Here is a 24,240-nt window from a genome sequence, read left to right as displayed (position 1 = left end):
CCCTGAATGTTGTTTTCATGTGAAACCAAGGCTAATCAATTCTCATGCCCATAAATTAATAAAGACCAGACCTTCCTTTTGTCAAGAAATGAATTACTTAGTGTAGTTACATTTTTTTATTTAATAAGAGAACGACATAAACTCTTTCCATTTTGCAAATTTTTTTGACTTCTAAGGCTCTGAGCCTTCAATAACTCCAAATATGTGCAGGTACCCTTGTAATTTTCCAACAGAGGGGGTGCCTCATGCCCCAAGGTGGTGGTGTTTGTTTTGCTTTTTTTTTTATTATTTATTTTTTTAAAGAATTTATTTTCTGGAGAGAGCGAGAGAGAGAGCAAGTTCAAGCAGAGGGAGAGGGAGAAGCAGACTCCCCGCAGAGCAGGGAGCCCAACGTGGGGCTCGATCCCAGGACCCCGAGATCATGACCTGAGCAGAGGGCAGACGCTTTACCACCTGAGCCACCCGGGCGCCCCTGTTTGTTTGTTTTAACTTACAGGTACTAATAAAAGAAAAATATTTTTGGATGTAAATATTTACTGGAACTTTGTTAGTCATAGGTTTCAAATAGCACTAACAAAGCCATTATTCACATAAAGCTTAAAAAGTAGTCAATCTTAAAACTTGAGGAAAAATATTGGTAACAATTTGACTGTATTTGGGATGGAGAAAAAATACTAACGCTTTTCTTGGCTAAGGTCTCTGTGGTATAATCAGTTGATCTTGTAGCAGGCTTTTATTTTTTCTTTAGAGGAGCACAAAATTAGCTTTAAAAGACCATGAGAGTGTAGCCAAGACCTGATGCAGCACCTCCCATTGACGGGGGTGCTTTGCCAGGAGCCGGCGCGGCCTGCAGGAGCCACAGCAGCTGACGTACAAGCCCATAACCGAAGGGCTAGTTGACTTATGCTGCAGAAGAACAAAATCAATTATGCAAGATGGAACAATTATAAAGAAAAGTGGGGTGCAGGGGGAGCTAGACGGCGCTGAAGACGAAGATGCAAAGCTACGAGCCACGTGTGCAGCCCTGAAGGCCCTGCTGGGTCAATGAGGCAATGAGGAAGCAGCCAAAGACACTGTCTGGTAGACCAGAGTCCCTTAAAATCAGGGTGAACCAAAGACATTCTCGAAGGATGGTTCAGAAACAGCTGTAAACAATGGGACACTGTTGGGACATCTTACAGATTGATCTGCTGAAGGGCCTGGAGTCATCCGAATAATCAGAGTTTAGATGACTTTAAAAGAAGACGAGAGTCGAGAGGTGGAAGCTGCATCCACACACACGGTGAGTCATTTTTTAAACATCTGTGCAATTGGAACAGGACTTTAGTCCTCTGTGAGCCTTTTCTGCCAGTAGCTGTTCACCCTGAGGTCACGCCTTTCACTGTGATAGAGGCTTTGCTCCGCGCATTCCTGTTTACACTGTTAGGCAAACACAAAGCTAAAGCCTCAAATAGTGAATTCCAGGGAACTTAAGGTCTTGCACGCGGCTTCCCTGGGCAGGAGCAGTGTTAGCAGGTGACAGCGACGCCCCTTCCTGCTCCCCCCGCCCAGGAACAGGGAACGTTCAGCGCGTTTTCCCTGCATTCGTGGCTTGAACAGCTGCCGAAGGTTCAATGCCCTGAGCACCCTGTGCTGTGTCCTGGGTGGGTGGGTGGTGGGTGGACGCGTCTTCTGGGGTGCTGCCTCTCCCTCCCACGATCCCCCCCAGGGGCTGCCGAGAGGAGGCTGCAGACCCTGCTTCCCCCGGAAGCAGGTCTCCTTCCTCACAATCACATTTAGAGGACGCTGAGAATCCGCTCCTTCCGACACTGGCAGGTAAAGGAAGGACCAAGGACTTCACGGCAGCCTAGAAAACTAGAGGAGCGCAAAGAGAAGCATTTTAAGTAAACAGTGGACATAAAATTCTGCTATAGGAACCGACCTTTATCCAGCTGGTTCCCATTCCCTAGTCTTGCTCTTCCTTCGATAAACAGAGAATGTGCTGCAAATAGGCTTGTTTGTATTAGGAGCTTTAGTCGTGGAGTCAATTGTGGCTGCGGGATTTCTGGCTTAGAGGGTATTTTGGAAGCTGTACTAAAATATCAATACCTATGACTGTGTTTCCCCTGGAGAGGTTACGCCACACCCCGTCCGTGGGGGCGTCGGCAGGCTTTCCTCTCGACGTGCAAGTCAGAGTAGCATTTTGTTCTGAACAGAACTTAGTTCAGTACGTTAGTTTGCCTTTATTCATTTATTTTTTAACTTGACATTTTTTGGTTGATGCTTTTGATTCATGTCTAACCAGGAGTCCTTACATTTGATGCTTTGGTTGGCCCAAGGGGCTCTGGGGCTTTGGTTAAGCTTTCAGACCTGTGGGTTCATAAGGGAAGGTCTTCAGGGGAGGAGCTCTGCTCTCTGGGTAGCTTTACCCCAAGTCACAGGATATTCAAGCACAGATGCCCTAGGTGGGGAGATGTGGGGCTCGTAAGGAGCACCTGCACCACTTCATGGCAAAGCATTTCCATAAACCCTAAAGTCATGTAGTAATACAATGTTACACTTTTTATAAGTTTACTTACTTTTGAAAGCAAAACCTTAAAGTGTTCTTTTCAGTTTTTAAAAAGGTATTTTGATTTTATTTTTTTAAGATTTTATTTTATTTTTTGCATTTTTTTAATTTTTTACATTTTTTAATTTAAATTCAATTTGCCAACATATAGTATAACACCTATGTGCCACCCGGCACATCACGTGCCCGCCTCACTGCCTGTCACCCAGTCACTCCATCTCCCCACCCTCCTTCCCCTCCGCAACCCTTTGTGTTTCCCAGAGTTAGGAGTCTCTCAGGGTTTGTCTCCCTCTCGAATTTTTCCCACTCATTTCCCTTCTTTTCCTTTATTTTAGAGACAGAGTAAGAGAGAGGACTAGTGGAGGGGGGAGGTGCTGAGGGAGAGGGAGAAGCAGGTTCCCCGCAGAACAGGGCACCCAATGCGGGGCTCCATCCCAGGACCTGAGATCATGACCTGAGCCAAAGGCAGGCGCTTCACGGACTGAGCCACCCAGGTGCCCCTAATTCTTTAAAAGATCTTTAAGGGAGCTTCTGTACCTTAAAAAATTAATTTCAGAAAAGCTGATTTCTGTCGTTTAGAATTAACCAGCAATTGAGATTTTATATGTAAGGAAACAAAGTGTAAATACTAGCTTTTTGGGGTATAAATAAAAGCAGCATTTTAATTAATGTATCTTGATTTGGCATCTTGGTGTTTTGTTTTTTCTTCTCTCCTGAGCAAAAGCTTTGCCCTGTAATAGATGAGGGCCCCGAACGTTACACCTCTAACTGAAATTGGCTCACTCAGGGATGGATGTTTGCAGACCATTAGTTTTATAGTTATGCTTGTTAGTATAACATTTGTTTTAAAAGCAGAATTTTTAATATCTTAAATGATAGTTCATTCTCTGGCAGTAAGACACCTGGCTTAGTTGTTTAGGACCTCAGTGATAACACCTTACTTCTCATTTCCTTTGCCATGTAAAATGTGTCAAGTACTTTTGCCACAGACAAGCACATTTCATGCACATGGGCCATGCACGAGCTTGTGTGGTACTGGTTGTTGAGAAGTGAGAGTTGCTGTGCTGCTGAGGTTATAATGAGGAACTGAGTGAAATGCATCCTGTATTAGGTGACCTCATGTGATACCATATGATGACTTGAATGACTGCTAAACCAATTTCGGAAATTATATAAGGAATATCCGTATATAATAACATTTTAAATTTCTGTAAATAGAATTGTCTGAATTTTCCCCTGCAGATCATTAAGAATATTTTTCAACATAAGGTCATTGTTTTTAGGGCATAAAACATCAACAAGAGAAGAAGACAGAAAGCAAACTGGTAATATTGTAATTTCATCAAAAATGATGAGATTGATATCCATGAAATATAAATTCGTAAAAATACAAATTGATCAGAAGACCAAATTCTTTTTTTTTTTTTTAAGATTTTTATTTATTTATTCATGAGATACACACACAGAGAGAGAGAGGCAGAGACACAGGCAGAGGGAGAAGCAGGTTCCATGCAGGGAGCCCGATGGGGGACTCGATCCCAGGACCTGGGGTCACGCCCTGAGCCGAAGGCAGACGCTCCACCGCTGAGCCGCCCGGGTGCCCCTAGAATTAGAGCCTTGACACATCTTTAAAGGAAACACTACATGAGCGTAAAAGGGATCGTCTGACTTTCTTCTGAGACTAACATGGAGTGCTTTGAGCTTTTCTTAATTTTTCCATATGGTCTCTACCACATGTTCATGTCGGGAGATAATCAAGAATAAGATATTTGTACATTGGAAATCATTTAAGATAAAATGTACTTTGCAAATAAATACAATCATGTTATTTTTCAGTGATTTTTTTTTTTTTCATCTTTTAAGATTTGGCTTCTAACTTCAATTCCTCCTTGCCAGCATGTGAATTTTTCCTTACTCCTGGAGGGCCATTCCAATCTCCTGCACCAGAAAGGAGCATTTGCTCTTGCCAGTATAGGGTGGCAATATTTGGAGGAACTCCAGTACAGTGGCAGAAGGGATTCAAGTCTGGTGGGATCTTGTCTCATCTGTATTACATTTAAAAGTGTCTTTTTCCAGACGGGGCAGGAGAAATCTTGCAAATGTGCAGGTTAATGCAACGGGGCCAGATTTTTCTCTTTGTAACTTAGTGAATGGAGAGAAATAGTCTCTGTATGTTTCCTTTGTTCTAGTTTTAAAACCTCCTATGTGTTCCACTTTTAGGGCATTTCCCATTTGTCTGACTTGCTTTTCCATGGAATTTGTCAGAACAAAGACAACATTTTATGGTGGGATTACATACATTCCTTGTGTCCCTGTGACAGGCCAAACCCACCAGAAATAACGGTGAGGGCAACGATCGACGGGATGTTAAATATCAGCGTAGGGTATCGGTATAGATATTTGGAAATTCATGAGTAGAGAAATTAAGAGTCCTATCAGAGAAGATAAAAAAGATTAATTTTTCTTTTTTGTTTCAAAGATTTATTTATTTATTTATTCATGATAGACAGAGAGAGAGAGAGGCAGAGACACAGGAAGAGGGAGAAGCAGGCTCCATGCAGGGAGCCCGACGTGGGACTCGATCCCGGGACTCCAGGATCGCGCCCTGGACCGAAGACAGGCGCCAAACCGCTGAGCCACCCGGGGATCCCCAAGATTAATTTTTCAAAGGAATTTTCCAGAAAGAACGTTGAAGTCTGTCATGTGTAAGGATTGTACTGCGAGAGGCCAGATTACGGCTGGAGCAGCTTTTAGGGAAGATGTGTGTGTCCTTGCAGCAAAGGATCTGCGAGATAGTACCATTAACTAAAGAAATACCAGTTAAAATAAGGCAGGAGGATAAATTCATGTATTTTCAACCTACATTTTTTGTTTTTTAAAAATGAGGAGGCCCAGTACTTGTTGGGTTGAAGGGTGCAGAGGGCTGTTTGGGGTGCAGTTAAAGCACCGCAAGGAAGTCCACACCCTCTGGCTCAGTAATTCCAAGCGTAAACATTTATCTTTGGAAAGTAATTTAAAGGACTTAAACACAGTGCCCCAGAAACCCAGGAAGTACACATGCTCCAAGTGCTGCGTAGAAACCTTATTTTTCCACTTTACACATTTTCCAAAATAAAGGGCACACATTTGGTGCTCAGAGACGGACGTGCAGCAGTCACACGACACAGTCACACGGCCCCAGGCGCACAGGTCTGTTCATCCTACATCTGAACTTGGGCGTGTGCTTGCACGAGCATCCCGGACACCGGCCAGGGCTCTGGACACGGGCTGTGTGGGACGCAGTTCTGTGCTCATGCAGCGAACCTGGACGCTGTGCTGACTTTGCTTATAAGTAGACAAATGCAAAACGCACGTGCACAGCGGCGAGGCCAGTCACGCCCTGTAAGGTGAGAGGTTCGGGGCAGCAACCGCGCCGCTGCCAAGTCCTGCGCACGAGATGCCCGGGAAAGTGCCTGTCCTTCGGCGTCCTTAATGTTTCCTCTCGCATTCTTTTCTCTAGATCCTGGTTGCTGGTTGGGGCTTCCAAACTCCTCCCAGGTACCTGCATCAGAATTCCTTGAGCTGTTTAAAAATATAAATGAACTCTGGTTCATTCATGTGCGCCTTTTTTCCAAGTTTTTATTCTGAAATAATTTTAAACCCTCAAGAAACTTGGAGGGGTGCATGGATGGCTCGGGTCCTGCTCTCAGGGTCCAGGGATGGGTCCCAGCGTCAGGTTCTGTGCTCAGGGGGCAGTCTGCTGGAGACTCTCCCTCTGCCCCCTCACTGTCCTCACATACACGCTCTAGAATAAATAAAATGTTAAAAAAAAAAAAGCTTAGAGTTCCCCTTGACCCTTCACCCAGCATTTCTTCCTGTTATCCCACGTAACTATAGCACAGTTATTGACACAAGGGAATGAGCATTGGCATAATATGACTAACTGATCTATAAGCCTTATTTAAATTCTGCTAGTTTTCCTATTTATATCCTTCTTGTGGCCCAGAATCTGATCTAGGACCCCTCATTGCACTGAATTGCCATGTTTTCCCAGGGTCTGTGTGTGATGATAGCTCTTCAGTGTTTATCTTCCACGTCCTTGGCGATTTTGAAGAGCACTATATATATATATATATATATATATATATATATATATATATATGTTTGCATATATATAAACATTTCTCAATTTGGGTCTATCTGATGTTTTCTCATGATTAGATTGAGGTTCTGCATTTGGGGCAGAAATACCCCAAATGAGAAGCCTGCACTTATCAGGACATCACATCAGGGAGTGTGTGAAGTCAGAGTCTGATGACTGGTGACACTTTGATTGCTTAGGTAACGTGTCTGCCCAGGGTGTTTTTTTTTTTTTTTTTTTTTTCTCTGTAAAGTTACTATTTTTTCCTTTGTAATTAAGTATCTTGTAAGGAGATACTTTGCAAATATCCCATTTCTCAATAAAAAAAATACCACAAGGCCGATACAACAGTCATAATTCTTTCAGTCAGGGGCACCTGTGGTTTGATGATTTCACAAATACCCTGATTCCCACCAAACCCAGACTCTTGCCTGCAATAATTATTACTGTGATATTTGCTTAATTTCTTATCTCTGCCGTTCCTTCCATGTTCAATAATTGGAGAGTAACTGTAAAAAGAATCGTCCCTTTTTCCAAGCATCCGTGTTTGTGTCCGTCCAGCCTCATGAGTGTTTATTTTACTCTGTGGGTTCTCACCCGACACCAGTGGTAATTTGTTTTCCCGCTCAGATTGTTGTAGCCTTGGCGCTGTGAGCTCCTCTGAATCAGCTTTTGTCTTCCTTCCACCTTTTTTTAGCACCTCTATACGTCGAGACATCACAAGATATCCCAGTTGCCATATACTTTTCCTGCAAGGGCTCTAGAGCTCCGAGGGTTTCCTATTGGAGAACGGAGCTTAGAGACCAAGGTTCGGGCGCTGGGCCCCTCCCTGCGGCTTGCGTGTCCTTGCTCGTAGGCCTTTGGGCGGCAGCCGGATGCACAGCTATGCTCCGACATCTGTTTGAATATCTGTGTCTAGAAACGCAGCGTTCCTACTGCTCGCTCGTGCCGCGCGTCGGGCAGAGTTCCTTCTAACGCTCCTCCCTTTCTCACCTGTAGCTCCTTCCTCCAGCGGTGAGAGGCTCGGCTCCCAGTATCTGTGATATATTTGCTTGTCTGTTCAGATCCTGCACACGGAAAGCCGTGACTCCAGCCGCAGCCCGTTTTGTGTCCCAGGGGCCACCTGGCAACGTCTGCAGAGACGGTCAGTGGCCCCGGCGCAGGCGGGTGTGCTGATGGCATCTCGCTTCCCGGGAGGCACAGGACAGCCCCCAGCCCGGAACCAGGTGGCCCTTGGACAGACAGCAGGTGCTTCACTCACTAGCACATAGCATCTGCGTAGTTACTTCTTTAGTCCTACGGTGTTCGGTGCAACAGTGCTACTGATGCATTAGGGCAGTTCTTTCCTCCAGCCCTTCAGGGCGGCTGGTAGGGCTCGTAACCCAGTTAGGGTCGCCGATGGACTGAGCGTGTGTTCTAAAAGTCAGAGCAGTGCAGAAGGATGTGCTCAGAAAGTGGGGATCTGTTTGTATGAGTGCCCCAGGTGGTTCTGATTTTAACTTTTTTCAGAACCAGTGGTGTAGCTCATGGGCTTTGAAGTCAGACCTGAACTTAAATCCCATGTCTAATCAGGTATGTGATGTCCCATAGGTCACTTTCTCTCGCTGAGCCTGTATTTCCAGGGGTTGTGGTGAGGGTATGAAAATACTCGTGCGGTATTTACCAAAATGCACGAGATTGGAGACCAGCTGAGAGATGTGTTCATTCTTTCATGTATCTACTTAATTGATAAATTGCATTGCTACCATGTGCCGTGTACTATTCGCTAATGAGACAAAATAACGAAGACATGGTTCATGCCTTTGAGTGGTTCACATTTTAGGGGCGCTGTTGGCAGTTTTGCAGAATATATAATGGCCATTTCTTACTTTGATGTGCAATATAGGAGACTAAGATAATAGCGAATCATGACTTTATGGAAGCTTCACCCTAGAAAGCCTAACGGGTGCAGACGATGTATGTATCTCTGGTGAGCTCTCGTGGTAAAAAAAAAAAAAAAAAAAAAAAAAAAAAAAAAAAAAAAACTATAATCTAGAGATGTAGATCATTATGTTCTCTGACTCTCTCAAATAGAAGTGATTTCAGGTTCCTAAGGATGTCTAGATGTCAGACTGTTTGAGTGAAATTGAACTGTCTTGTGAGCACTTATAGTCAGGTGTTCAGAGTTCTTGGATACTAGGCATTCAGGTGGTTTTTAAAAATATATATGCAAATGTTCTAGAGCAGTGCCTCTCAATTTTAGTATGCACAGAAGTCATCCAGGGATTTAGTTAAAAAGTAAAATCAGTAGATCTGGACCGGAGCCTGGGACTCCATATTTATGACCAGCTGCTGGCAGATGCAACTGGTTGTGGGTCACACTTTGAGCATCAAGGGTTATTGCATGACTTGGAAATCATATTTTCTGGCTTTGGATCCTTGCTCTTCAACTTATTAGAGATGTGCCTATTATTATTAGTCATTGATTTCAATCTTAGCAAATTGTACCTTGAGGTTATTAGCTATTGAAGTCTCAACTTGTAGCAGATCAACATTTTAAATTAACAGTGCGTGAAGACAAACCTCTAACAACTAATTGGTAGAATTGAAAAACAAGTGCCCTGATTTGGTATTCCAGCTGAAGATGTGCTTCTCACATTTGGATCTCCATATTATCTTTAAGATTTTTCTTCCCGATTGTGACAGCTACTAAAGCTAAGTACCTAAATAAACTGAAATTAGGACCAGAGTGGTGTTTTGTTTTGTTTTTTTTTAGTAGGCTCCATTCCCAGCATGGAGCCCAAGGCAGGGCTTGAACTCACAACCCTGAGATCAAGACCTGTGGTGAGACCGAGAGTCACATGCTTAAGGGATAGAGCCACTGAGGTGCCGCAGGACCAGAGGTTTAAAAAGAAAAGAAAAGAAAAAATATGTGTATGTATATACATACACACAGGTATAAAAACACTGTTCTCACTATATTAATATATAAATAATAAATAAAAATGTTTTCTTGGAATAGATTTTCAGCCATCAATAAATAAAGCAACACATTGTATTGCTTACATTGTCCTGCTAAAATTTCTAATCTCTATGTTTTTGAATTTAACTTATTTTTTGGTATAAAAGTACATTTCTGTAATTCATATTCTAAATCGGGGGTTATGTGCTCAGGTGTACAAGGAGTGGAATATAAAAAAGTTTTGATTTTACTGCAGAGAAAAAAATGACTTTTTTTTTCTTTTTTTTTTTTTTTTTTTTTAGGAAAATGACTTTCTTTTGAAAAAAATATTGAGGTTAGATGTGAATGGTTTGCCAGTTAGACTAACAGAAGATCTCCTTAGGGTGTTTCCAGGAGATCTGACACTGAGAAACTCTTTGTGATCACTTGATGTAGCTCAGGTGGACTTGGGGCCGTTCACTTGGAGCTAAATGTCTGTGGCAACAGCACATCCTTTCCTCCCCAAAACACAGGGTCAGGGACCTTAAGGGAATTTAAGTGGCCAATTAGTGTATTCCACGAACTAAACGGAATTGTCTTAGTCCCAATTAATGAGGGTTCCAGGACCTTCAAAACAAAATAATTATTACAGGCATGTGACAGTAGGTATAGACGGATTAGCCACCCTGGCAGTGTAGCAGCACCAGCCGCTCGGGGCCCCCTAATTCTCAGGCCTCCTGCTCTGGAGAGCCCTGTACACTCTTGCCACTGGTTGGGGACCCCGTTTATGTGAGTTACAGCTGTTGGTCTTTACCATAGAAGGAATTAAAACAGAATTTTAAGATATTCATTAATTCATTAAAAAGTAAAACAATCGCATGTTAACATAAGTATTTCGTGAAAAATAGCTATATTTCTCCACGTAAAGACTGAGAATAGTGGCATTGTTTTATGCTATTTACAGGTAGAGGACACCTGGTTCTTCCGTCTGCTTTTCCACTGTCTGTGGGACACTCGTGGGTGAGGGGGACAGAGGGATATGTGGTGACGTCACGTAGTTCTGACCTCACGGGTGCCCTGGGAGCATCTTGGTTCCTCGGCTAGGGAGGGGTCGCCGAGGCTCCCTGAGGTCTCCTGCAGAGGGGACCCCTCTCCCCTGTTTCAGCCTCCCCGGCTGCATCCGTTTGAGCCCCAAGTCAAGCTCTGTGGTCCTCTGACTTCCTGCTGTGTCCAGTAAAGGCGGTCTCTTCCAAGTTCTGAAAAATACACTAAATGGATAGAATTTACTCAGTTTTGAGTTTTTCTCTTATAAATTATTCATATCTGTTCTCACCTCTTGTTAGTGAACATTATGTAGAAAGACAAATGAACGGTGAAATTACATTATTATTAATGCAAGACCTTGAATATATCATATAAAATTCATAAGCTTGTTTTTTGTTGTAATATACAGGCCCTTGGTTGACTTTTGTTTAAAAATAATACGTATCCATGGGATGCCTGCATGGCTCGGTTGGTTAAGCAACTGACTCCTGATTCCAGCTCAGGTTGTGACCTCAAGACCGTGAGATCGGGCGCCGAGTCGGGATCCGTGCTCAGGGCAGAGTCTGCTTGGCGTCCCCTCTCCCTCTGCCCTCCTGCCCATTCTCTCTCTCTCTCTCTTGGTCGCTCGCTCACTCGCTCGTTCATTCTCACTCTCAAATAAATCTTTGAAAAAAATACCCAGTAATATTTTCTGCAATGGAAAGATTCCTAATTTGTATTAGAGAAGTAACTATACTGCGTTTTATGGCATCTCACGCACTCAGTGTGACCCTCATGCAGACACGGTGGAGGGGAGGAGGGCCCTGCCGCGGGCGGCTCAGGAGGCCCAGCTGGGGTGTCACCCGCTGTGTGTGAGGCCGCCCCTCCCGGGGCCCGGTCCATGGGTGCTGCAGGACTGCAGAGGCAGGGGCAGCGCCTGCCGGGCTCAGGGGCTTGTGCGGTCGGGACGCGTTTGCTGAGCACCTACTGTGTGCCCTCGACCTCCGCTGACAAAGGCCGAGAACAGGGACAGTGAAGGAAGACGCGCGTGGCTCTCCGCGGTGGGGTCGCCTGCGCTCGTGCTCCAGGAGGACTGCCCAGGCCTCAAGGCGTCTGAGCACCGCGCGGCTGGCGGGGGCAGCAGTGAAGTTGCTGAACTTGTGTAGACGCGGCGCGTCCCGGAAGCTGCGTGTCCCCTGACGCCCGAGAGCTGTTGTGGGCGCTTCCTTCGAAGCACAGTGACTCAGGCGGTCTTGCCACGTGGGGCCAATGGGCGACCTGGAAAAGCCTAGAAAGCAAACCCTCTGCCAGAGGGCGGCTGAACTTGGCTACGGGTTATTTGAAGCACCGTGTTTACTTAAAGAGCTTGGAGAGCTAATCGAGTTTCCCCAAAGGCAGAGGGCTGGTTAAGAGGGTGCCTCGCGGGCGGCTGGGCGGGACGTGCCCCGCCGGGGACTTGCGCGCCTCTCCGGAGGGCCAGGCTACGGCGAGGGACAGCGAGGGACAGCGCTGCGTCAGCACCGAGGCTGCGCTGAGATGTGTAGAATTAAGGGTTTCTAGTGGGAAAAAGTCATCACAGAAGCTGCAGGTTCGGTTCAGAGATACGGGGTCGTCAAGTTTCTCCTCCCCGATGTCAGGTTAATGGGAAATTGGGAACCAAGAGCCGGCTTGTGTCACCCTCTCACGCCTAAAACCTTGCTTGGTAAGACAGGCACGTTTTTAAAATACTTGTTTGAATACCTGAATCACAAGCCTTATTTTTCTGCAACTTGTCATCCTTCTGAGTGGCTGCTCCGATCACAGCCAGGAGACCAGTTGGGATTAAAAGAAACTTGTCAGAGTATTTTCTTGTCCCATTGCTCTTACCCTCCTGGGTCAAAATACTTAGAGTTTCGGGCACAAGAGTTTCTTGACCTAAGTCACTGCTGGTAAATATCACATTGCTCTTTAAAGCATTTTTATCGGGGATCCCTGGGTGGCTCAGCGGTTTAGCACGGGCTTCAGCCTCCGGGATCGAGTCCCACATCGGGCTCCCTGCATGGAGCCTGCTTCTCCCTCTGCCTATGTCTCTGCCTCTCTCTCTCTCTCTGTCTCTCATGAATAAATAAATAAAATCTTTAAAACAACAACAACAACAACAACAAAACCAAAATAATGATGTCTTTGAGAATGGACACAGAGCTTTTACCCTAACGTTGCCAACAGGTGGGAGTGTGGTTCAAGGGTCACGATAGCAGAGAAGTGTCACTGCTGACCCTTTATCATCTGGTTGTTTGAATCACTGATGCTGGGATCTGATTGGGACTCTTCCTGGGTCCTTGGCTGCTTGGTCTTTGAAATACGAGTATGGAACTTGGAGGAGTCCAATTTGTGGGTTGTGGGTGGGTTTGCAAAGTGGGTCTGCCTGAATTAGGAGCAAGTTGGCATTTCATACCAGTTGCTTCATTTAGGACCATTCCAGGTAGATGGTGTACTTTACGGACTTAGCTGAGGTGGTCACAGCGTGGCTGTTGTGGGGTTTGCCCACGCTCCGCTCAGTGACGTGTGTGCAGCACAGAGAGAGGCTGCTGGTAAAGTCTGATCCCAGACTCAGAGGCCATCGCGCTGAGCCTCCCGCATGACGCAGGGCTGGCCGCTGCACGGGTGTGGATGCCACGGAGCATCCACGGAGCATGCACACCTGTGGAGCAAACCGTCTTCTCCAGGGTGACGTTTCAAGCTATTACATATGTTGGACCAGCCAATCGTAAGAAGGAAAGAGTTTTTTAAGGTAAAAATTTTTGTGGTAGTTTATTTAATGAAAAGAGGTAAAAGTTCTACTCTTGGAAGATATTTTGGTGTCTTTATTGTTGCCGTCCATTGAAGACAACAGGCAAACCGGACGGTGTTCCCAAAAATCCTTATTTTCTCCTACAGACATCCCCAATCTTCCTAAACACAATGCTACTACCCTTTATCAGAACTCTGAACATTGTAAATTTTCCTTTTATGTTATTTTAGTGACAACCTTATCTTGAGCCGTGTTCTGTGTTTTGGTCGGTTTTCGTTGTTGTCGGAAAGACTTTTAAGAGATTTGTTAGTTTAGTTAGCTGTTTACTTGTTTTTAACCTTGAGAACTTTTAGATAAATACTTTGTTTTTCTCTGAGATTCTAACTCTTGTTAAAAATGCATTTTATACTTTGAGTCATGTTTTTCTGATTATGGTGTATTTTGGAAAAGAGTGTTAGGATCCTTTCTGAGGTCAAGAATTTTTACTTTAAATTGAACACCAATAAAAAATAAATAAAAAATAAAAAATAAATAAAAAATAAAAAATAAATTCATTATTAAAAAAAAAAACCAACAACAACAAAAAAGAATTTTTACTTTAAGAATGAGGGAAGAAGAAACGTCAAAATCCAAGTAAGCTAGTATTAAATAAACTGCTATTTAATCCTTTGAGAGCCGGGGTTCTGTTTGGTGTCCAGTTCCCTTGTCTGCTGAACTGATTAATGATAGGGGATCTGTTTTCCCCCAGTAAGTGCTTTTCTGCAATTCCTGAAGATGCCTATGCAAAAGGAACTCTTTCCAGAGATTTTTCTGATTAAAGACAACAATGCAAACACTAGCACCTGGGACACTATCTCTCGGCTTGTGTGATACCATTTTCTCCAAATATGGCTTTGAATTGATTTACCATTTTTCTCATAGTCGTAGCCACATATTATTACAACCACATGAAATGTATGTGCTGTGGGCCAAGGCCATAGGAAACAGAAAAAAGGAAAATCCTTCTTCTGTTAGAAACTTAGGATACTGGGTGGAAATAATTTTTAAAACTTTCTCGATGTTGTGCGGCCCTGGGTGCTCAGTCGGTTAAGCATCTGACCCTTGGTTTCAGCTCAGGTCGTGATGTCAGGGTCACGGGACGGATCCCCCATCGAGCTCCCTGTTTCTCTCTCCCTCTGCACCTCCCCCTGCTCACTTTCTAAATATATAAATACGATCTTTAAAAAAAGTTCTTAATGTTGCTAGCGTTTCCTCAGCAGTAGTCTAAGGAAGACACTTTTCATTACTGACAATCTTGAAAAAGACATCTTGTCCTTCTCCATTTTGCTGTTTCAGAGCAGACACCTTACTGAAGAAAGTATCCCAAAGTTTTGTGTCTTCCGTCCATGAATTTAAATCATTTTGAAATCCATCATAGCTGACAGCTATGCCTCTGGAGTCCTTTTGTTGGCAAACCTTCTTAAATATCAGATGGAAAGCAGAGGTGAGCTGATCAATAATTATTGTTACTAAAAGAGATGTCCTTTAACATATAGAAGGTTGCAGTCCCCACACTTCTGTTATTCTGGGAACTGCCTGCCTTATTAAATAGGCTCATTCAGTCCTGTGTTCAACACGTGTCATGAGCTTTCTCCGGGCCCCACTGTCTGTGATGGAGCCAGGAGCGGGCAGCGGTCCCAGGTCCTGCTCCTAGTGTTCGCTGCCGGGCTGGTTCACCAGGCGCCAGCCAGCCCCTGGCGCTGCCCTACAGGCGGGGGTCACGCTCTGTGGAGGAAGAAGTGAGCCATAAATAAGTATGTACGTCGGTGATTAAGCTAATTTCAGGCAGGGATCAGTGCTTCAAGGTCCAGGAGTGCTCACCGTGGGCACGGACAGATCTATGTCACCGGGGGGAGGAGGAGACAAACACTGGTCAGTCACAGAGATAAACAGGGCTAAAGCCACAAAGGAGAAGTGCAGTCCTAGGGGACCATATGAGTGGGTGGGTGGGTGGGGAGGAGTCCATTTTGGGGGAAAATAGGGAAGATTTCCTGGAGGAGGTGACATGTGGGCTAAGACTTGGGTGACGACTAGGTATGTCAGTCTCTGAGCGCTGCCACATGCGGTGCCCCGGACTGGACGGTTAGGGCGATAGAAGCCTGGATCAAGGTGTCCCTTCAAGGTCTCCAAGGAGGATGTCTTCCGTCCTCTCTCCCAGCTTCTAGTGGTTTGCTGGTCGGCTTTAGCATTTCTGGCTTGTGGACACGTCACCCCGTCTCGGCCTTCATCCTGACTTGGGTGTTCTCCCCGCGCGTGCACGTGCATGTGTGTGTGTGTGTGTGTGTGTTCACCCTTCCCCTTTACGTCAGGACACCGGGCATCTGAGTTCATCTCAAGAAATTACTCTGTTGACCGTGTTTCCAAATGAGGCTCCATCCTGCGGCCCTGGGGTTAGGACTTCAGTGGATGGACTTGGGTCATGGCAAGTCCCAACACCAGCCATTGGCCAAGTGAAGACAACAGGATGGAAAACCTTTTTCTCAGGAAGTGAAGACAACGTGTGCAGCGTGGCCCACTCGGGGATAGACGTGGGAGCCGGGGCAGTGCGGTGACCCCAGGACCTTGGAAGGGTCTGACGGCTGCAGAGGCCACAGGAGCCCTGAGCACGGCCTGCAGGAAAGCGTGATCACCGTCTCCAGGTGCTGGCCTCCAGTAGCAGGAGTTTGTCTGTCGGGAGGCAGAGAGGCTGCGGCTGCAGCTGCAGAGGAGCTCGTGGGTTCGGGACGTCCTGGGTCAGAGTTCCCTAATGTCGCTCGGGAACAGGATCTCAGGGATGAGGGCTGGGACTCAGAACCTGAGGGGACTGTGTTTCAGGAAGAGGTCAGAGCAAGCAGCCCACGAAAAGGCAGAAAGAGCCATCTGCAGCAGGAAGTGCCTGGACGGTGCCCTGTTTGGAAAACCGAGTCCGAGGCGTCTTGGGACCGCAGGACGGGTGAGTGGGGTCGGGTCCTGCGTGGAGGTCAAGGAGGAGAGAGTGGGGGAGGGATGCGAGGCCAAGACGGGCTCTGTAGGAGGGGAGCGTGGAAGCCCGGCTGCTGCGCGTCGAGGAGTAGAAAGCAAAGCAGGTGTGAATACGTAGGAAGCACGTTTACCTGGGGCACAGTTACAGGAGAGCGTAAAATCCCGGGGAGCGGGTGGAGCATCAGCGTGGAGGCTGCTCCAGGCGTGGTGGCAGGTGGCACGGCAAGAGGCAGGGGCCCCGTGAGCTGGGACGGGCCGGCGACAAAGAGACGCAAGAGCGGTGTTTCCCTGCACACCTCTGTCCTTTTCTCCAGACCCCAGATGGTGGAGAAGCCAGCGATGTGGGGACCCTATTGTAACTGTCCCGTGGGAGCAAGGCCTACGAGTCCAGGCAGAGGTTGCGGATTCCCAGGCCCTGGGCGGAGTGGGCGGGAGAGCAGTGGGCTCCCCTGTGGCTGCCGACTGGGGCGTGCATGTCCTCTGTCAGTCACAGGCTCACGCACACACTGCACTTTGTGGGATCCAGGCAGTGCCAGGTCGTCGCGGCCGCCTGCAGCTGCGCGTCACGCCCGTTCCCTTGCGGGGGTTCGCACACGGCCCGACTGTGTTTGCTCGTGGTGGCTGGGTCGCGGAGCCTGGTCCCGGCTGCGAGTGTTGCGAATGCCTGAGGAGCCACTGCCAGGAGCGGGGGATGGGGGGGGTGGGCTCCAGCAGAAAGTGGACCCGATCCTGCTCTGAATTAGCAAAGCGATCCTGACCTTATTGGCAAAACCAAAATCGGGGCAAGCAGACAAAATTTCTCTGTTAAAAATGGAAATGGCCGTGGAATTTAAGAAATAAAGCAAGTGAACAAAGGGCAAAACAGAGACAAATCAGGAAATAGACTCTTAGCTCCAGAGAACACAGTGATGGTCACGAGGGGGAGGTGGGCGGGATGGGCGGGAAGAGGTGCACCTGTCGTGATGAGTAGCGTGGAATCACTGGGCCGGACACTCGAAACTAGTATTACACCGTATGTCAACTATCCTGGATTTTAATAAAGCAAAAAAAGGACATGAGTTTAAATGAAGGGAAATACACCCAAATGTCCAACTTGGAGATGACACCATTGGTGCAAAATGAAAAAAGTTTGTGTCTGAATCATTTGTCATGAAAAAGAGACTAAGACTGTCGCCGTTTTGTGTATTTTCAGTTTTTCATTTAAAAGACGTTTGGGGTGCTGGGTGGCTCAGTCAGCGAAGCGTCTGAGTCTTGGTTTCGGCTCAGGTTGATCTCAGGGTCGAGCTCCAGGCTGGCTCCAAGCTGGGCGTGGAGCCTGCTTGCAATTCTGTCTCCTTCTCCCTCTGCCCCTGCCCCACTCGAGTTCTCTCTCACCTCTCAAAAAACAATGATGATAAAGATTTAAAAATTAAAAAAAAAAAACAAAAACAATGATGACTTTTGGGTGCCAGGGTGGCTCACGCAGCTAAATGTCCGATTCTTAGTCTCAGCTTGGGGCTCAATCAGGGTCGTGACTTTGAGCACCTCATCGGGCTCCACGCCGGGTGTGGAGCCTACTTTAAAAATTAAAAAAAAAAAAAGAATAATAAATTATGATGACTTTTATATATCTTTTCATTTTTAAATGATTTTTTGTTGCACATTTGAGTTATGTTCATTTTAGTTACTGTTTTCCGTTTTCGATGTCTATGAGGTATAGATTGTTTTTACGTTATTGAAATATATGATCTTATTACAATATACTGGTTAATGATAATAACAACAACAAACCTTGCCTTTGTTATTAAAGCTCTTGTATTACAGGAAATCTCTGAAACCTTTAATATGATCCAAACTTGGAAAAACCATTCATTGGGTATATAATTTCTGTCACTTGTTATTTAAAACATAAATAAACACACGAAAAAATACAGACTGACATATGATGTTGAGGATTCTCAGGGATTCCAGTTTCTTGTTTCAGAAACTTGAGGGATTTGCCACCTGAGAAACTGATTTGACCCTAAAGCTAAGGTTAAGGATGTGGGTAGGAAAACCAGCACTGAGTAGGAAGCACCTCCACTCTCCTCTCTCTCCTTCTGGGAAGGAACTAAAGATGCATGGAAATAGAGATGAATTTCAAAATCTAAAAGATGGTTTGTTTTCTCTCTAAAGAAAGACTGAATTTTTTTTTTTAGGGTTCAAAGTGTAATTTTATTTAGATGTTACTTGTACATAATCTATAGTAAGATATATAACAGATAAAAATTGTTTAACAGGAGGTGTTTTTTTTTTTTTAATACCACTTTAAGTTCAGTTTACAACAGCATTGGTAATACTGCAAGGTGACAGATACTCTGATTTATAAAACAAAAATTAACTTGCGTCTTGACTGTGATGGGCAAGCTGGCTGGCCAGGGCAGGGCGGCGGGGGTGGGTGGTTCTGGTCGGGAAGAGCCGACCAGGGGTGGGCGCGAGGGCCAGTCGAGCGCCCGGGGAAGCATTTTGGGGGAATTGCAAAAGGAGCAACCCCCTCGGTGCTTTTTTGCCTCCGTACTCATTTCAAGTAGTTAACTGAATAACTGTCCACTTAGGAAACTAGTTTAACCCATTTTAGTGTTACTTTGGCTTATATTTATTGTTTTAAAAATAAGTGATCTTTAAAAAGATTTATTATTTATTTGAGAGAGAGAGTGTGCATGCACCCCGCAGGTATGTGCACATGGGGGGAGCAGAGGGACAGGGAGAGAACCTGCCGGAGACTCCCCACGAAGCACGGAGCCCGACACGGGGCTCGACGCCACCACCCCAAGATCACAGCCTGGGCTGAAACCAAGGGTCAGATGCTTAGTTGATGAGCCACTCAGGCGCCCCAGTAAGCGACCTTTTTTTATTTTTTTATTTTTTTATTTTTTATTTTTTTAGTGATCATTTTTAAAGAATGCTGAAATACACACTCGGCCATTCTTTTCAACCTGTTCCTATTCCTTGTTGGGGGGATGTCGGGAATCCATCCGCAGCAGCAGTTGCCTGGTTCTGAGCCTTCATATCAGGACGGAGGAAATGATGTGCAGTTCATCTCTTTAGAAGAATATGATTGATAGACGAGCAGTCAGTAGAACAGAACAAAGAGTCCAGAAATAGACCCACATGGATAACCAAGCGAGTTTTCCGCAGAGGTGCCAACGTCATTCTGTGGAGAAAGATTAGTCTTTTCCACGTGTGCCGCTGGGTTGGCTGGATCTCCTGCGGGACGGCTGAAATGGCCTTGATCTCTGTCTCACGGCAAATACCAAGGTCTTTAAAAAATAGATCATAGACCTAAATGTCGTAAAACCGAAAACCAAAAGTTACAGAGCAAAGGAGAGGAGGCCTTTGTGTGCCTAGGGTAGGCAGCGATGTCTGTCTCCGTCCGTGCAGGCGTCTGCAACAAAGCACGGGCATGGGTGGCTTAGGAAACACAGATTTAGTCTCTCACGGCTCTGGAGGCCGGAAGCCCGAGGTGCAGGTGCCGGCAGGTCGGTGGAGGCCGTCCGCACGTGGCGGAGGGGGCTGTGGGGCTCCCCGGGCACTAATCCCGTCCCAGAGGGCCTCTTCCACGTGACCTCATCACCTCCCACAGGCCCTTTCCTACCGTCCTCACAGTAGATCGAACAAGCATCCAGGCCATAGCAACTCCTTAGGACAAAGTCACTATTCATGAGATTAAAACAAACGAACAAAAAAGTTCTGATCAATTGGACTTCAAGACTGTACACATTTGTGGCCTCCAAAAGTTTCTATTTAAAAAATGAAAAAGCAAGGTGTAAAGGGGAAAAAATATTTGTAAAATAATGCCTGACAAAGAACTTGTATCTAGAAGGTTTAATGAACTTTTACAATAATAAGACAATGTCTTCAAAATCTGCAAACTTGAAAGGACACTTCAGTTATCTAAAATTCAGAGTGGGGACGCCTGGGTGGTCCAGCGGTGGAGCGTCTGCCTTCTGCCCAGGGCCTGGTCCTGGAGTCCCGGGATCGAGTCCCGCATCGGGCTCCCTGCATGGAGCCTGCTTCTCCCTCTGCCTCAGTCTCTGCCTCTCTCTGTGTCTCTCATGAATAAATAAATAAAAATCTTTTTAAAAAATAAATAAAATTCACAGTGAGGGGCACGTGGCTGGCTCAGTCAGTGGAGTGTGCTTAACCATAAGATCTAAACAACAAAATAAAATTCGCAGCAAGGTACCGGTTCCAGTGCCTCGGGAACGTGTCCACGCTGTCGTCAGAACACATTTGGTTAGAGGCGTAAGAGCTGTACCTTTGTTGTGTGTCAATTATCCACCAACAGAGCTGCTTACAAATAAGAACCTGAAGTTGTGTTTTAAATAATTAAAATACTGTTAGCATCTAGTTGTCCGTATTTGTTAAAAAGCATTCGGCCAGTTAAATTTGCGAGGAGTCACTGTGATCTCGGGGGGTGGGGGGGGGATCGTTAATCCTCCGGGGGCCGCTCCGTGGCTGGTCCCGAGTAGTCCCATCCCGCGCCCCACAGTGTGCGCTTGAGAAGCAACGCCGCCCGCCCCATCCTCTCCGAGAGCAGCTCCTGAGCATCCGCGGCCTCACTTCGGTCGAGTGGCTCGCGTCTGTAACCTGCGCGCCGGGTTCGTTACCTGTTCTGTATTTTCAGAGGCTGAAGTATGTGGCGTCGCCGTGGAACGACACCTGCCGTAGGAATGTGCACGTGTTCATCTTGGGTTGACTGTAGGGAAAGTCCTAGCTCCCTCCGAGCCCGGGACTGCACCTTCTCCCTCCGTCGTGTCCCGCACCTGTGCCCTCGAGCTGCTTGATGCCCTGCACATGCCCCGTTAGCATCCGATTCTCACTAACCGGGTTCTTTGAGCTAAAACATGAGCTTTCTTGCTAAATGGTCTTATCTGTAGAGCTGCAGTCACTTTCTCAGGGGTCGGTTATAGAACATGGAAGACACTGTACTGCAGGGGTGTAAACGCTCTTTTGGGTGGAAAAAGTCTGCACTAGATGATGTATTATAAAAGGTTAAGCCAGTATCAAAATGTCTCTTTTCCAGAGGCAGTAAGTGAGATTATTTTTAACAGACTGAGCTCACACGGCAGCTGAGGGAGGGACACAAGTACTGAAGCATCGGTTTTTTGGTTGGTTTTTATGCGGCATAGAACAGTCTTTGAAGAGGAAAAGTGATTCTGTTGAAGAACAAATGAAAAGTATTAGGTAGTTTATAGCTCTTGAAATGCTTCCTGCTGAATTTTTGGTTTAATGATCATTTTTTTTTCCGATTAAAAATGTACCTAATACTCTAAGCCATTTCCTTCCTTTTTTGTTTTTGAGATTTATTTATTTGACAGAGAGAGAGAGAGAGCACGAGTAGGAGGAGGGGCAGAGGGAGACAGAGAATTCCAAGTCGACGCCCCCCTGAGCACAGAGCCTGACCAGGGCTCCACCTCGGGGCCTCAAGGTCAGAAAGGAGCCAGCGCACCATAAGCCATTTTCATTTTTTTAATAATAAATTTATTTTTTATTGGTGCTCAATTTGCCAACATACAGAATAACACCCAGTGCTCATCCCGTCAAGTGCCCCCCCTCAGTGCCCGCCTCCCAGTCACCCCCACCCCCCGCCCTCCTCCCCTTCCACCACCCCTAGTTCGTTTCCCAGAGTTAGGAGTCTTCATGTTCTGTCTCCCTTTCTGATAGTTCCTACCCATTTCTTCTCCCTTCCCCTCTATTCCCTAAACATTATATGTTCTCATTCATTTGGGGAACATAAGCCATTTTTCAAATGCGCATCTCTCAGGAGCTCCTGCACAGCTGCCTGGGGCTGGCACCTGGGGCTGGTGGGCGAGGCTCCTTTTCCCTTTCTGACGGGTGCTGGGTGCTGCGATGCACCCGGGCCAGGTCACCTAGTAACATCACGTGACTTTCCTTCCCTTGCGTCTCCTGACACCTGAGCTTGGATTTTGGACTAGTTTAAATCAAACAGTTGGGGGACTTGGGCCCTAATCCGGTTTATTATAGTACATAACTAATACTGAGCTAGCTGAGCTTTTGTGACTTTTAATCTTTGATGCTTCTGAGAAAAGATTTAAATGTTTTTGGAAAAGATTTAAATATTTTTAGAAAATAAGTTGCAAAAAAAAAAAAGTTGCATGTACATTTTTGAGCAGCTTCTATTTGAAACAGCACTTGGCGTGAATACAGTCTTTTACTTTTTCAGCGGATTCGTACAATAAGGCCACGAGAAAACCAAAATTCACAAGAATTGTGTTTCATACAGTCTTGCCACAGCCTTGTGCTCTCTCCTGGAGTTTTCAACCTGTTGATTATAAGGAGGAAATCAAGGAAGTAGAGTCTTAGATTCTAACGGTAAGAGGATATCTACAACAGTTTTACAAGTTACTCACTTTCGGGGTGCCTGGTGGCTCCGTGCTTGAGCGTCTGCCTTTGGCTCAGGCCGTGACCCCGGGGTCCCGGGATCGAGTCTCACGTCGGGCTCCCCACAGGGAGCCTGTTTCTCCCTCTGCCTGGGTCTCTGCCTCTCTCTCTGTTTCTCAAGAATAAATAAATAAATAAATCTAAAAAAAAAAAAAAGAGTGCAACATATGCTGTATCATTAGGTGAATTTGTGACATTAATTAAAGCAAGTAAAACTGAGGTAGTTTAGTTCCTAAAACCCCGAAGGGGCTCAGGTGTTGGAGAGTGGACGTCGCCTTATGAACATGCGTCCTTAGGACCGACCAGACGGTGGGTAGGAGGGGGCTCTGGGCTCAGATGCCAGCTTTTAGTGTCCTGTCTGCAGTTTGAGTAAGCCTTTGTTTTCTCATCGATGAGATGAGGGCCGTCCCGGTGCTTGCTCCTCTGGGGGCAAATGAGGATTCATCAAGGCACTGGTCATGTGAAGCCGTACTTAGGTTGTCCACGGGACGTCGCGGGATGGGGAATTTGGATCCACTGTGTCAGTACATGACACAGAAAATAGAAAATCTAATTGGTGAGTGGCTTTCACTCCGTTGTACCTTCATGTGTTGTTTTTCTTGGCTTCTGTTTTCCTTCTTGTGCTGGAGACCCAAGGAATGAATCAGACTGTGGAAAAGTAGCAGCACCCTTCACCACGTTTGCAGATGGGTGATATATCACTGAGTCATCTGAAAGACTGGAATTTGCCTGTAATTATGCTTTAAATGAAAACAACAATAACCAAAATAACCCAGGACTGACTTTAAAAAAATACTATTTTTCTAGAGCAGTTATAGTTTCATAGCAAGTTGGAAAGGGAGGTGGAAAGACCTCCCGCGTGCCCCCCGACACCACTTCTTGGAGTGGACAGACCTACACTGACACAGGATCACTCAGAGGCCGCAGTTTTCTACATTAGGGTTCATTCTTGGGGTTGTGTCTTCTGGGGATTTGGGCAGGTGCATCTGTCATTATCGAATCACTGCCCTCGCGAACCCTAGAGCTTCACCTCCTCACCCTTCCTTTCCCCTTGCCCCGCAGCAACCATGGATCTTTCTATTGTCTCCATAGTTTTTCCTTTTCCAAAAGGCCCTATAGTTAGAATCATACAGCAAGTAGCTTTTCAGAGCAGCTTCTTTCACTTAGAGATAAGCATTTAAGTTTCCTCGGTGTCTGTTTGTGGTTTGAAAGGGTCATTTCTTCTTAGCTCTGAGTAATGTCCCATTGTCTGCATGGATCACCGTTCATTTATCCATTCATCTGTTGAAAGACATCGTGGTTCCTTCCAGAACATACTTTTAACGCAGGATAATAACTCACCTGACAAATTAGGGATAGATCAATATGGAAGTAGTGAACCGCAATCCCAGGTGATCCCAGTGTGATCCCACTGAAGTTAATTATGATCTTACTTG

General features: G+C 45.9%; 1 protein-coding gene across 1 annotated transcript in view; it reads left to right on the top strand.

Moving 5' to 3' along the window:
* The window catches only part of DISP1 (dispatched RND transporter family member 1), a 140,615-nt gene that overhangs the window by 53,838 nt on the left and 62,537 nt on the right, over nucleotides 1–24,240 (top strand). Inside the window, exon 4 of the mRNA XM_049106906.1 lies at nucleotides 16,235–16,352. Coding sequence (XP_048962863.1) covers nucleotides 16,235–16,352 — 118 coding nt within the window. The remainder of the gene's footprint in view (nucleotides 1–16,234; nucleotides 16,353–24,240) is intronic.

Source organism: Canis lupus, chromosome 38 (assembly GCF_003254725.2).
Source record: "Canis lupus dingo isolate Sandy chromosome 38, ASM325472v2, whole genome shotgun sequence".
NCBI lineage: Eukaryota > Metazoa > Chordata > Mammalia > Carnivora > Canidae > Canis > Canis lupus.
Note: the sequence above shows the minus strand (reverse complement) of the source record. Positions and strands in the feature narration are given on the sequence as shown.